General features: G+C 40.3%; 1 protein-coding gene across 8 annotated transcripts; it reads right to left on the reverse strand.

Moving 5' to 3' along the window:
- Nucleotides 1-30: 30 nt before the first annotated feature.
- Nucleotides 31-14,335, reverse strand: LOC122886820 (AP-2 complex subunit mu-A). Of its 8 annotated transcripts, none has more exons than XM_044219526.1 (14): nt 14,129-14,335; nt 12,543-12,658; nt 8,693-8,698; nt 6,777-7,042; nt 6,121-6,203; nt 5,197-5,202; nt 4,873-5,008; nt 3,853-3,997; nt 3,489-3,506; nt 2,800-2,919; nt 2,358-2,493; nt 2,054-2,151; nt 1,693-1,804; nt 31-1,168 (listed from the first exon to the last, which is right to left on the reverse strand). In XM_044219526.1, the coding sequence occupies exons 2-14, from the start codon at nt 12,614-12,616 to the stop codon at nt 1,034-1,036; spliced, it is 1,335 nt and encodes a 444-aa protein (XP_044075461.1). In that variant the 5' UTR covers nt 12,617-12,658; nt 14,129-14,335; the 3' UTR covers nt 31-1,033. The 8 variants fall into 8 exon arrangements, with proteins under 8 accessions (XP_044075461.1, XP_044075460.1, XP_044075465.1 ...); XM_044219525.1 differs by having other exon boundaries at nt 2,800-2,922; nt 14,129-14,334; XM_044219530.1 differs by lacking the exon at nt 3,489-3,506 and having other exon boundaries at nt 14,129-14,333.
- Nucleotides 14,336-14,507: the final 172 nt, after the last annotated feature.

Raw genomic sequence — 14,507 nt, forward strand, 5'->3', positions numbered from 1 at the left:
TGAAAACACACACAGAAAGGGCAAGCAGGGTTGGTTACATAGTCAGATTTTATTGGACAGAACGGTCACCAGGGCTACAAACATGAAGATGCAGACAGTGACGAGGAAAACACCAGGGGGAGACCTCACCTCGCTGCAAATACACACTACACTGCCAGATTTCCTCAGAGCATCTTTGAATCAAAATAGTGTGACAAAGTTGATCTTCGTTTTTAAGAAACAGGATATTTGGGTCACGTACTAGCTTATCGGGATGATGGTCAAACCTCAAAACTGTCTGGAATGTTCCCCTATGTCTTAACTTTACTTTGAGATCTTACTAAGTGCTGGGAAAACTAATAGTGGAAAGAAACGATTCACTCTCCAGAAAAGTACAAAAACAGCTTGATTCGTTCTCTTTCCTAACTACCCATAAGAGACATTGAAATGAGACTTTTGAGCCAAATGACTTTTCCCCCAAAAAAACATCAGTCCACAGTACAGAATCAGACAATGCATCTCAATTTGAAGGGTAGACTCTACTGAGACAGGGACTATATCAGGATTAATTTAAACCACAACGGCTACAAATCATCTTACCAGTGATTAACTCTAGGACTTGTGGGGCTTCTAAAGTAACTGGAGAGTAGCTAGTGGAACAATAGCACTGAATAAACACGACAGGGCACCCTTTAAAGACACCAAAGGTGACTCCAGTCCTCTCCCCCTGGAGCCCTCCTGCATCACTTGTCTTTTTCTTTCGGACACCAGTTGGTTTACAGGTTTACTCATCACTACAAGATATATACGATACAATGGTTCACATTTTGCATATATCTGTGCATTATATCATATTTACTTTTTTTACGATGTAAATTCATTCTCCAACACCTACTTAGGAAGGGGTGAGGGCGGTGGGGGTGAGGGGGTGTATGAGAGAAGCTATAAGGATTGAGGGGAGGAAAGAGACAAAGTAGGAAGGGGCAGAAGAAAAGAATCTTAACAAGATAGATGGGAGGAAAGTGGTCAGTTCGCTGCCTGGCGGGGTTGAACTTTAGCAGCGTGTTTCATAGATGCCGGAGCGGCCGATGTACCGCACCCACTTGATCACGTCATGGTCACTGTAGTTGAGCTTGGACTCAAAGACCTTCAAGTAGCGCACCTTCAGACCAGAGGGAGCAAAAGGAACCTGCGGAGACGAGAAAAAGAAGGTTAAGACGTGTTGGGGCATGCTAGGAGCTGTAGGCCACACAGGTCGCTGGTTCTTAATGTGGGCGCTAAAAATCAAGCGAGCTCTGAGCCTGCTTACTGGGCTGATCACATTTAAAAATCACATTTAATCCATAGTCCATTTGTTTGGCTGCCAACTTTGTACAAAGTTCTATTCAGCTATGCATTCAGCAAACAGAATGTCTCACATTTAATTAATTAGGAAAAATTGTTGCAACTAACTCAAGTTTCAGATTCAACAAACTTTATGGAATGCTTGCAAAAGTAACCCTGGACTTCAGTTTGCATGTGTGTCATCAGGAACTGGATTCAAAACAAGCCAATGTATGATGTCTTCAATAAAAAACACATGTAACTCTGAGATTTGGAAATTCATCCATTTCTGTCTTTATCTGAAAGGCAAGTGTGATACCAGCCTGAGTGTGTGTGTGTGTGTGTTTGTGACTGAGAGGAAGGCACAGACTGTAAACTATGCGTTCTGACCTCAAAGTTCATAGAGATAGGAGGCCTGGCCCATTTCTTCTTATCGTTGGTCGGCAGCAGCTCGATCTCAGCACTGATCTGCGACTCCTTCATCCCAGCCATGCGTTTGATCCTACACACATACAGAAACAGTAGTAAGTATCATATGGGTTTCAGTAACAGCGAAACCTCATTTTAAAATGATCACAAGAATAAATAAGGATCAAGTAAAAAAGGGTTTACAAAAGAGAAGAGGGCTGTGTGTCTGAGGTTAAACAAACAAAGACACCAAAGAGAAGCTGTTAATCATTAACTTGATACAGAGAGCACAAAAATAGGTTTGGTTGTATCACATGAACATACAGGCAGAGCTACTACTCACTTCCAGACAATGGCGTTCTCACTGGCCTTGTACTTTGCTTTTCCCTTCATACAAATCACCTGCACACCGCTGGTGTTGAGGGGCGTTGGGATACGCACCTGAGGAGTTGATAATTTTAATGTTAAAAACTTTCATACATGTGATTTCAGCAGGATTCCAAAGTGTCTCTGATTACATTTGGTCATGTTTAAGTTGTAATTTGCTGCAATGTGAGGAAAAAACACCAATTTTGTAAATTAGCATGTGTGTGTGCTGCTAATGGCTGTTTGCATTTATCATTATCTTGACCCTGATGAGAGCTCACCTCGATCTTTTGGGCCAGCAGCGAGGGTTTGAAGTTGGACTTGATGACCACCTTAACCTCCAGTTTAGTGCGGCCAACCTCCCTGACCAGAGGAATAACTCTGAACGGCAGGATGATGTCTTTAGTGGTGCGATACCTGCAAGAAGGGGGAGCAGAAAAAACAGTTCATACAACAAAATTAAGCCATTTTATAAAGCATAAACAAAGATTTCCTCAGGTTGACTTGTTTCAATGTTCACCCATGCCTTTTTCATTCATTTCTCAAGACTATTTAAAGGCAGAATGGACCATCTGGACACAAACTAGCATGTGATATATGCTTCTAAAACATTAAAACTAATGCACTGCGACCTCCTACACTTTTCTGTCACATTCAGCTCGTCTGGACAGCTTTATAATAAAGAAAAGCTTTAAAAAAGATTTCAAAAATCCATCTACTGACCTCATGAGCTCATACTCTCCATCAGGGGGGATGAAGCTGATGCTACGCTCTGAGTCAAACTTACTGAGGCGCACACACTGGTGGAAAGTGCAGTCATCGATGGCTATGGACTGCTTCCCACTGCTGGGAGAAAATACACATCAGAGACACAGACAAAAGAATATTAGTGCAATTGTTTATTATTAATCAAATTATATCTAATAATTATGACGACAATTGTCCAAAAGATAAAACTACTACTCTCCCTCAACTAATGTCTACATTTAAAAAAAAAAAAAAAAGAAACATTAACATATGAGGCAAAGACATAAAGGACACAACTACTAGTTTCAAGACATAAAAACTACAACCAAAATTACACTATTGTACAATAAAACAAATCACAATCCCTGTTAGGTGTTTGGGTAAAGAGTTAAAAGTCAAGCAGGTAGGTGTAGGGTAATAAACCAAACCAACCATTCCACAAAATAGGGAAACAACCACCGGGCAGTACACTGAAGAGTTAACAAGGTGTGTTTGATTTGTATTGAGTGTGTGGGGAGCAACAATGCATAAGATGTACAGATTCTTAATGTGCTTAAAGGCTTAGACAAGACAGGTGTGTGTGTGTGTGTGTGTGTGTGTGTGTGTGTGTGTGTGTGTGTGTGTGTTGAGGTGGCAGAGGGTGAGGACACTTGTCAGTACAGTACCTTCCTCCCCCTAAATCACTGAGGTACAGCACATAGAAAAGAAAGAGAGGGAAAGAAAGGAGAGATGCATCCAAAGGAAAGAACAAAATAAAAAATAAATTGTAAAGCCTGTCTTGTTGTAAACAGCAAGACAACACTCATAACACAGACACGGGGCTAAACAGACAAGGTGGTCTCTTAAATTTTGTCTCAATTAATTTCCTTGTCAGGGTTTACAAGATGAAAATACTATAGAAGCACCACTCTCAATAAAGAAACTGAATAGTACATTATCCAAAGTAATTTTCAGCCTCGCTTATCAAAACATGGTTTATTTCAGATATTCAATTTGCCGCCTGCTGAGCCTCCTTGTTGTGTCACTCACCTCTTTCCTGCTTCATCAGACGCTCCTCCCTTGCCCTGCTTGTCGATGACGATCTTGTCGTTCATGCCAAATTTGCACTCGGGCATTCCACTCAGGTAGCTCTTCATCACTACTCGGCCCGACACGTGGGCGCTCAGGACCTGGCCTGGACGGGGGGGGGAGAGACTCTCTGAGTTTAAAACTGGCCAGACTACAAATCATATTTTTCTCCACTTTGTTGTTTTGAGGAGTCTAATTCTGCTTAACACTCTGCTATATTTAAAGTTAAAATCTAAAGCCCAAATTTAAACAAAAGGGTAACGATTATATCAAAAATCAACACACAAGGAATTTGTTCTCACTATCAAAATGAATAACTTTTTTTTTTTCATTAAAGCGGTAAAACTCAACAGCAAAATCTGTTTTCATGAGGAGTGTTTTTAAGCAAAAAGTATTTTGAATTATTCTTAACTGAAAAACATAATTTTGAAGATTGGAAGATGATGCGATATGATCAAAAGCACCGTAACAGCTACCAAATGGACCTTGTGGTGAAACTGTTTGTCTTGTCAATCCCTGGCTGCTGATTGGCTGGCTATTAAAAGATACAATTGGTGCTAAAGGAGTGGGAGTGTTTGATCTAAATATATACTTTTTTAAAAACCTTTATTTAATCAGGTAAGTCCCATTGAGATTACAAAATCTCTTTTCCAATGGAGCCGTGGCCAAGACAGCAGCAATACAATGTTTCAAATAAAAATACACGCAAACATTAGAAACACATAAAATAAACATACAGTATCAACTCACAGTACATTGTTTCAAACAATGATATTGATATCTGATGCAATGACTCTCTGCAGGTCTACACCTGACAAATATATTGAGAAATAAAATGGAAAAAAAAATCAAATATGTAAATATGAACAAGGAGAGACATAAAACACATAACTCTGAAGTGGTGAAATAGTGTCACTAGTTGTTCTGAATTTTACAATTTCAACAGTCCCCACCCACTTTGGGGAGGCCATATAAACAGACCTTGTGGTGACATGAGCAGGTTGACGCTCTCCAGTACGTCCAGGAAAAGCTCATTGCGGCGATATTTGATGCCCTCACGACGCCAGCCGATCTGCCCCGTCACCTGGCTGGTGATCTGAGACTGCTCCTCTTTTGTCTGGGAGACAGGGAGAGAAACTGTATCACTACTAACTGAAGGAGAAGGCTGACAGACTCACAAAAGAAGCAAGGCAATGAAAAGGGATCATTAGCACTACAGGGAGGGGGGGGGAACAAATATGACACGTTTCCATACAAGGATAAAATGAGTTTCCTGAGCTAGAGTCTCAGTATGTTGTTAATTACCTGATGCTGAATTATGAAGTGTCCAAAACCGCAGTTAGGGGGAAACAAGGAGAGAAAAACAGAAAAATATGATATCATTTCAAAGCAATTTTTAGTTAATCACACAATAAATGTACATTTATTTCAAACATAAACCAGGAAGGTGCCAATTAAGTTTTGGGTGTTTTTTGCACACAATCTGAGTCATGAGTATCTGTAAATTAAAATTTGTTAAACCAATTTTTAGATCATGTTTGGCAGTTACATAGCACTGCAAAAATGCGTGCAGCTTTCCTCTAATGTTTTGTGTCCACAGTGTTTTGTGTAACTTCCATGAAGAGACTAGTGTCACTCTAACTCACTGTCAGCGTGGATATCATTACGTCACAGTCAGTTACTGTTTGTTTCGCTCGCAGCGCTGAGCATTAAGGAATACCGTAGGTTCCAGTGTAATGAAATGTTTAGTTTATTTGACAGCTGATACTCATAGCGTAATGGATTATAACAAACAAAGGACTGGAAATAGATCAGGATTTTTATAAATCGACACCAATCTAATAAAAATGTCTTGATATGCCTAATCCAGAACAAGCAAAATGGCTCAGGACATCCCCATAAAACAATGTGTTTATTACCCATCGATCACTTGTGATTCTCCAGGTCCAGAGTTACACTGAGAGGTGTCTAACCTCACTGATATAAATGGGGTAATAAATCTCAGTATGATGTAATATAATTCAACAGCACCACAAACTACAGCCTCCAAAATTACCATCAAGTTCAATAAACACCTCTTTAAAACTGTTTCATCATAAACTGAACATTACAACCTTCACGACGGTAGGTTGTGTACCTAATGAACTGGCAACTGAGTATGTATATCCTTGTTCTCTCAACACAACAAAATGGAATCCCTAGATTTGAGACTAATCTTGTTTTACTGACCTGTCCCTTAATGCCCTGCTGGGTGATGAAGGTCTTCAGAGCTCCGGTCTCTGAGTTCTGGGGGTAGCCAAAGTCCAGGATCTCTGTATGAACAAACACAGACATAACTGTCAGTCAGAGATAAGATGGGTAAGAGAAAAAAACAAGATATGTAGATGTGGAAAGAATCAGTGTTGACGGAGAGAGACAGTATATTAATACAACTTTCACTGGGAGGACAAAGACAAACTTTGTGTTTAACGCAGCGTAATGAAGCCCGGGTTAATCCTGGGTCATCACTATTCACAACGGATCCAGGTCTGCTACAATACAGTACTTTAATACACATCACTGCTAAACCATGGAACACGAGACCTGATATAACGTTGCTATAGACGGTTGACGACCTTCTGTTCATTAAACTTGGACACTTTGATGTTTAGATGTCAGCCATTTTAGGTTAATGCAACAACCTACAATCATAATTACATAAAAGATTGAGACTAGAGTTCAGGTTTTGCCGTCACTATAAATTGACGATTTAAGATAAATATCTAAATATTTACTACATACAATAATACGGCTTTCACTCTATATGCTCCAGAGCTGCCCAGTTCTCATTATTTCAGATAATACAATTGATTCCACACACAAACATCTCACTTATTGTCTCCTACCATCCAGCAGCTCATAGATGAGCACAAAGTTGTTCTTGATGTTCTCCTCGCTGATCTTGCCAAAGTAGGCCGTCATGACGTCACACATCTTGTAGAGGAACTCGAACACCATGGCGGCGTTGACATTCTGCTTGGTGACGGCCGCCAACCAGATGTTGGAGCGCTTGACATGGAAGAAGCTGGTGCGGGCAATGTTGGTCACTGGGGATCGAACCTGCTGCCGGGCGTGTATCACATTCACGCGGAATGCGTCCACCGCATTACGCCTGAGATGGGAGGGAGGGCGAGAAAAAGAAAGAGAGAGAGAGAGAGAGAGAGATATTTATGTTGGGAGTTGAGATAAGTGTTTTAGGCTTTTACATAACAGTGAGACAGTTAGTAACACTATCCCACCCTGTGACAGTCTGAAAATATTGCTGCTGAGTTTTATATCCAGTTCTGCACTGGACTCAAAGTAAATAACCCCTTCAGACCTCGACAACATATCCACCAATTTCAAGGATTGAGCAATTATCAAAACATTTTCCAACCGAGTGGAAAAGGACACCTGGAGTTGATGCATTAGGACGGAGAAAAGGAATGTTGTTTTGTGTAAATGATAATTACCAGGAGGGAGAGGGAACGCTCTGAGAGTTTAGGTTGACACCCAGGCGACAGCATCATAACTCCATGGGAACAAAAAAAAAAAAATGTTTTAACCATGTACGGTCCAAATCTGATCGTAAGTGTGACTATTTCTTTGTTTTAAAAAATGTCAAAGATTACATTTGAATTCAGTTCTACTGATATTAAAAAATAAGTGAGATAGAGTTTACCTTAAAGTATACCTTAGTGCCATGATGCTTTGGGGAAGCGCAGCCCTGATTATTGTGGATTTATAAATAACAGGACTTAGTGCAGAGGAGCAGCACGTTCTGACAAGAATACCAAATCCTATTGAGAAATGCCTGAGAACATCTTGGGAAACCGTCGACCTTACTGATATTCAAGATTATCTACTTTATTTTTAAATATTTAATAGCTGACATGGATGCATCTAAAAGCATCTAATCTAAAAATGTAACACCTTACTATATCAATGTTAGATGAACCAAGCCTGCTGGTAAACAATTCAATCACTCTCGTACTGATTGCTCCCACTTTTGAATGGCATGAAGAACAAATGTACTTCAGACACGCAGGTGGCAGCCTTCTTGGTTGGTGTTACATATGTTTGAAGATACAATTTCTACAATGTCTGCAAAGCATCAAAATATCAACATCTATGTTCACAAGTTTAGGAATTCAACATGGCAATTACTGAATGCCCATGAGGACAAACGGTACAATATGTCAGTCTAGGAGGCTGCCATGATGTCTGCCTTGTCCATTAAACTGCTTCTATATCACAACTAGAAAGTATTAACACCTAGGCCAAAAAATATTAACATCTTTTTCTTTGAAATGTATGCAACAGCATTTAAGCTTTGATTAAAAATAAAAAGATTTACTAACAACCAAAATCATAGTTGATTCCAGTATATGTTACTGAATTCAAGGCCCACTTCTGCAAATGAGACCCCACAAAATCAAAAAGGGTAGAATCAAAGGATGAGAGGACGAAATTAACCGCCATTTCCCATGCTCAGACTACATGCTTAGGCACTGGTAGAGCTGTTTGTGAGCACCAATACTCACTGAAGGGCTCTGGTAGTGGCTGGATTTGTTGGCTTAAATTGACTGGCTGTTGTATCTCGGTATCTGGTGTCTAATTTACCACTGTAATGTCATGACAGGTGACTCATGCTTAGAGAAGGTATTAGGAAGTTGACTGTGGAATCAATGGGCATGCAGTCAGGGGTTTCGGGGGGTCATTGATTGGTGGCCATTAGAGGGGGGAGGGGGGGTCATGCTTGATAGGCTGGAGCATCTCTTACCTATTCCTACAGGGGCCAAGATGGACAGATGGGAGGAAAATGGTGATTCAGAGGATAGAGAGGGGAAAAAAAGGATGAAGTAAAAGGAGAGAGACAAAAATGCACACGAGACATTTTCGTGCATCATGTACACAGACAAGGTGAGTAACATGGTGTTTATTATGACGCCATCATTGAAACGGAATATGTCGGGAACAAGTCAGCAGCATTATATTGCTCTTTAACCTAAGTTGTGTGTTATCATCACAACAGCATGACAAGTGCATATTAATTAATTTGCATCACTCAATAATGGCTTTCAAGTGGATCAATTTCTAATTCAGCTACAACTAAAGGCTCTGTTGCAATATAAAACAAGTGCGACCATAGCTGTCAACACAACATTAAAAGCACATAAACTGCAGGCATCAGAGCAACATAGTATGTCTGGTTTACTCTGGTTTGCATTGTTGCAGCAACAGGAAGGCTCACCAAAAGCAAGTGATGCCAGGACCACAGTGGACTACTTTTACTGAACATAATATGAAAACTCTATAGCTGTTGTCTTAATGAAAGTCTCTCTCTCTCTCTTTTTTTAATAGCTTTTAGCAAAATGAACTGTGGTAATGATAGCCTGAATTCAATTTCTGTTTCTTTTTAGTACGTATTCTGTAGTAGACCTTGCGCTGTGTCTGAGGACGCAGAGGCGAACATTTGTACTGTATTTGTGCTACTGCTAGACAAGGAAGGAGCAATGGTTAAAAATAACGCAACCACAATTACATTACTGACTGCTGACTTGAAGCAGGACAAAAGATGGAAGGGATCCTGGTACACATAAGCCTGTATGTCATTTAAACAAACCTGCAGACCTTGCATTCATCTAATTCAAACAGACTATTTAATTGTGTCTCAGTGGCTCATTCTGCTGATGCAACATGTTACACTGAACAGCTCTGAAATGCAGCATATACTATTCTGTTTCTGCCCTTTTCCACTGTCGTCTCTGTGCCTCTAACCCTACAACAACAAAAACTGCTCAAGAGATTAAATGTTAAAAGGGACAGTATATATATATATATATATATATATATATTACCTGTAGTGCTATTTATCCATCTAGATTGTTTTGGTGTGAGTTGCTGAGTTTTGGAGATATCAGCCGTAGAGATGTCTGCCTTTTTGTAATATAATGGAACTATATGGCACTGGCTTGTGGTGCTCAATGCGGCAAAATAATACAGATGAAAAACTCAAGGTATGTCTCTTTCCAGAAATCATGATCCGGTTACTCAAAATAATACACAAACCTTGTTGTGAGCAGTAGAAAGAAAACAGTTCCTACACGAAACTAGGGCTGGAATGATCGACGTAATCGATTACGGAAATATGTTGATTTGTGTGTCTGCGTGTCGCAGTGAAGTATGGCTACACACGGTCAAACCGTGGATTCCCCCGGAGAACAAGCTGCAGCATTAATCATTAAGCTCGCCCACAATCTCCCCTCACTCTACCCCTCCCGTGCGATCTACTGACAGTCGCACTCGCACATGCTCTACAGAGAAACAGAGAGAGAGAGAGTCTACTGTTTATCTAGGCCTACTTATGCTGTTGTTTTGTAAAAGCTTGTAAGTGCACCTGTTGGCGCTGATGTCATTCAATACCACGTTAGTTTTGATAGATTCGATAGGTGAATTCATTATCAACAAGCCTCCTCTGCGCGCGGCTCAGCTGCTGTCGTGGGTGAAAAAATCCAAAACAGGAGTTGTGGTTTTTGGGCGACTTTATAAAACATACTGCTGACAAATAAAGTCAACAGTGCAGACACATACAGGGAGAGAGAAACAGAAAGAGGCGAGCGGGGCAAGCCAGTGCGTGCAGAGACCAGGTGTGGGTGTGTGCACGGGGAAAAGAGAACTGAAGGGAAAAGCAGGGTGAGCAGATTAAAGTAGTTTGTGAGTAAACACTAAAATGAGGTGGTGAATTAACTAGAATTATAATGGTAACATAAGAAATAACCTACTAGAAATAGAATATATATTATTTTATTCTTTAAAATATAATATTTTCAATAGACAAATATATTTTTTGTTGCAGAATAATGCCCTGCAGTACATACTTCTCTACTTTTCTTGTTACATTTGTTTGTTTTTAAGACAAAATGATTGACATATTGAGAAAAGTTTTTGATATTTATTTTGGGTAAATTGTTATAATAATTAAGTAATAAAAAAAATAAATCATTAGATCACAACAAGGTCTGTGGATTATCTTGAGTAACCGGGTCATGATATCTCCAAAACTCAGCAACTCACACCAAAACAATCTAGATGGATAAATAGCACTACAGGTAAGAGGAAATATATGTATTTTGGGGTGAACTGTCCCTTTAAGTCCCCAGCACTGCTGCTGTGTACCCACACAATTGACACTAGGAAATCAATTGTGCCCTCTCTGCACCTTGCCAATCCTCACTGTGTAAATCTCCAAGGCAATGGACTGGTGTGTGTTCTGGAGAGACGCCAACCCCTCAACTCAATCACTGCATGTGGCTGGGTATACACTAGACAGAAAGTGATAATTGGGTGTAAGCATGGAGACCTGGTATCTCCATTACAAGTGAATCATATCAACAATGTGTCATAAACAAACAAATGAGGAAGAGGAAAGAAAGCAAGAGACAGTATAAAAGTCAGATCTTCACAATGTGTAGCATATTCTTCCGGCCACACAGCTGAGTTCCTGTCCATAACATACCCAATGATGTCTGCCCTATGTGAATCTATGTGGATGTAGCCTATAACCTGACACATGAGAAGTACCAAACCTTAACTCACATTTTTTACAATGTGGTAAGGCCACTTGTGGCTAGGTTTTTAGCCTATTACTCTGTCTACACTGGATATGAATCAGCAATGTTTTTAATTGTCCATCTTAGGCAGTGGGAACAATTCACCAACACTCGATCTTCAGCAGCTTTGTAGGCTCCTGCCTCAGCTCTGTTTAGTTAGTTTAAAGTCTCGGTTTGCTTCCACATTTAAAGTGAACCATTAAAACCCACTACCTATTCTTTAAGTCATTTTATCCCCCCCTCCCCAGCAATTATTAATTCCCCATCCCTCCATCTTAAACCTAAGAAAATGCTTTTCTTTGACATACATGACATATAGGTATTTTCATAATTTTAAACAGTCAAAAAGTTTAGTTGCAGAAAAACATTTCACTGACACACATATATACATATATAGGGGAAAAAGGTGCTTGCTATTAGTACCTCAATTCCATATGGTAATAATTAGTAACTTGTGTCTTGTATCAACACTGGGGTCAGTTTGGAAAGTTTTTCACACAGCTGCCCCTAATCTTTTAAATAGAAGGTGTGGTTTGGTAAACACAAGTGAACCACATCATTACCTCATATAACATGGGAATTTGGAAATAGTGAATGAGGAAATTATTTTTTCCTGATTGTGCATAATTGTACTTGTGTGTGTTTTTTTTTTTACATTTAAGTAATTTGTATTTTATCATTAATTTATTTGGAGAATATTTGCATATTATTGCATGCTTTTTGTATGTGTAAAGAAATGCTTTTTTATGGCCATTTTATTCCAATTAAAACAAACTGTTCTTTGTCTAAGAGAGAGTAATTTTGTCCTAAATTTAATCCCATCTTAACTATTTTTCAAACACATTTCAGAGGAAATAACAAAAACAGACAAATGTAAACTTCTTAGCAGGGAAGAGAGACATAATCCCTCATCCCTTCAGAATCAGACCCAGCCTGTCAACCCCCACTGGACTTCCTCACTGACATGAAGTCCCCCAAAAGTTAGGAATGTTACAGCAGCTTTGCTCCTGTGAAACATACCCAATGTCATCTCGGTAGACCCGGGAGATGAGGACCTCCCCCTTGTGGTTGTAGATGAACAATCCTCCAATCATTGTGGCTGCTTATCAGTCCCAACTGGCCATGGTGAAACCCGCCTGAGAAGAGACAGAAATGGAGCGAGAGATTGCAAGAAGGAAACAGGGAAAGGGAAGAGGGGTGATAGAGAAGTGAAAGCAGTGAAGAGTGAGCGAGTGACCAACAGTACAGGGAGGCACTTGTCCCTCACATCCGCTTTCTCTGTCTGTGTCTCTCTTTCTCTCTCTCACACACACACACACACACTATTGCCAATTGTATATATATCCTGCAGCTGCCCCACTGTGGTGACTCATTTTTTGATTCGTGCATGTGCATACACATACATGCATAAAACATCACTCAAATACAGGCTAAAAAGACTCCACTACCACCACAGTCAATTCCTTGTTTGCTTCCAAAGTAAGATTAACTGCAGATTAGCAGATACCATTTTGAAACAGGATGCCACCAGGTAGCCAGCTACAAATCTGTTGCTCTTATTGGGGTGTATTTTACATTCAACTGCAGTCTGGATCTGATTAGACTAAACATGAAATCCAAAGATTGAAACCTAAAGACAGCTAAATTCATCTAGAGGCTGTGCAGTTGTTAGACAATTAGCGTTAAGTGCTTATGAGTGCTTAGACCAACAAATCATAGTTGTTTGTCCTCATCCAAGAATGAAGCTTCTGGAAACCAGGGGATGAAGGACATGCTTGAAATTCCTCGAAGACAAGAGGCCAGACAATTTAAGCACACGGTACTCAGAGGAAGTATACAACACAATCGTATACTCAAGAATAGTAAAATTGTTTTCCCATATAGACACTGCCGAATCGTGACCGAATAAACCGTGCACAAGACCTGAACGGGTTTAATCGCCCTTTTATTGGCCCAAGTCAAGATGTCTGCTCACTCGGGCCATTTCCTAACGTTCATACATTTTTCATATTTTCTCATTCGTTTCTCGACCAGTGAAGGATATGTTTGCTTGAGACGCTTTGTTTTAAACATTCTTAAGTGGCTACAGCATTGATGGAGGCTTGACCTTCAGCTAAGATCAAAGTGATGGAAAATAGACCGAGTGAGAGGTAGCTAGCTAATTTAGCTTACGATAGCAGGCTAGCTGGCGGTGATGTTCAGCGAACCAGCGTCGAGCCGTGCGGAATATTAAATGGACTTCCGGTGAACAGAAAATCACACCGTTCGACGACCATTTAACATGCAACACTAATACTTATCGCCAACTTACAAATTAACAATTTGAAATTTTAGCACCGACTGTCCAAAATGACATTAAATCTTTAACACATTGCAGAAATGGCATACTGTATGCTTTTATTTGGAAGGAAAAAACGCCTCTTTCCTGATATCGTACTAGTTATCACTGCTAGCTTGGCGTTAGCTAACGGAGCGGCAGCTAACATTGCTAATATTAGCATCGCCCCCGATTGAAACAGTTTCACCGGCTGTCCAAAACGCTTACCGGGCTACAGTTGATCATTTTGACGAGAAACATGTAGCCGTCTCGACTTAAGTGAACTTACCCTAGTTCTCTCACGAACGCCACCAGTCTTTCGCTCCCCGTCTGCCTTGTAGCCTCTGTCAGGATCCGGTATGTTGCCAGTTCACACACCCGCTAATTCCGCTCCTTCCTCTTGGTCCTCTGATAGCTGTCAGCTGACCCGCCGTCCGTACGCACAACCGTTCCGTTGTTACAGGAAAAGGCGCGGCTGGACCGATTGTAAACCGCACCCAGGCCTTGTTATGATAAGCTACATAGGCTACTGGTCAATTATTATTTGTTTTATGGTCGTTCATAATTGGTTACGTTTGTGATAGCTATACAGGGCAGCACGGTGGGCTAGTCCCCTTTTGAAAAGGGACTTGGGACCATGTTGGCATGCATCCAACTTTCTTAACAAA

This window comes from Siniperca chuatsi, linkage group LG13 (assembly GCF_020085105.1).
Source record: "Siniperca chuatsi isolate FFG_IHB_CAS linkage group LG13, ASM2008510v1, whole genome shotgun sequence".
Classification (NCBI taxonomy): domain Eukaryota; kingdom Metazoa; phylum Chordata; class Actinopteri; order Centrarchiformes; family Sinipercidae; genus Siniperca; species Siniperca chuatsi.

Bases quoted from the DNA above. Each gene is read 5' to 3' on its own strand.
- LOC122886820 (XM_044219525.1), bottom strand. From the start codon at position 12,616: ATGATTGGAGGATTGTTCATCTACAACCACAAGGGGGAGGTCCTCATC. The intron at 2,494-2,799 runs GTCAGTAGATGG...CCCTTCTTGCAG, and splicing joins GGAGAGTATGAGCTCATGAG to GTATCGCACCACTAAAGACA. The intron at 1,169-1,692 runs GTCAGAACGCAT...TCGTCTCCGCAG, and splicing joins CTATCTCTATGAACTTTGAG to GTTCCTTTTGCTCCCTCTGG.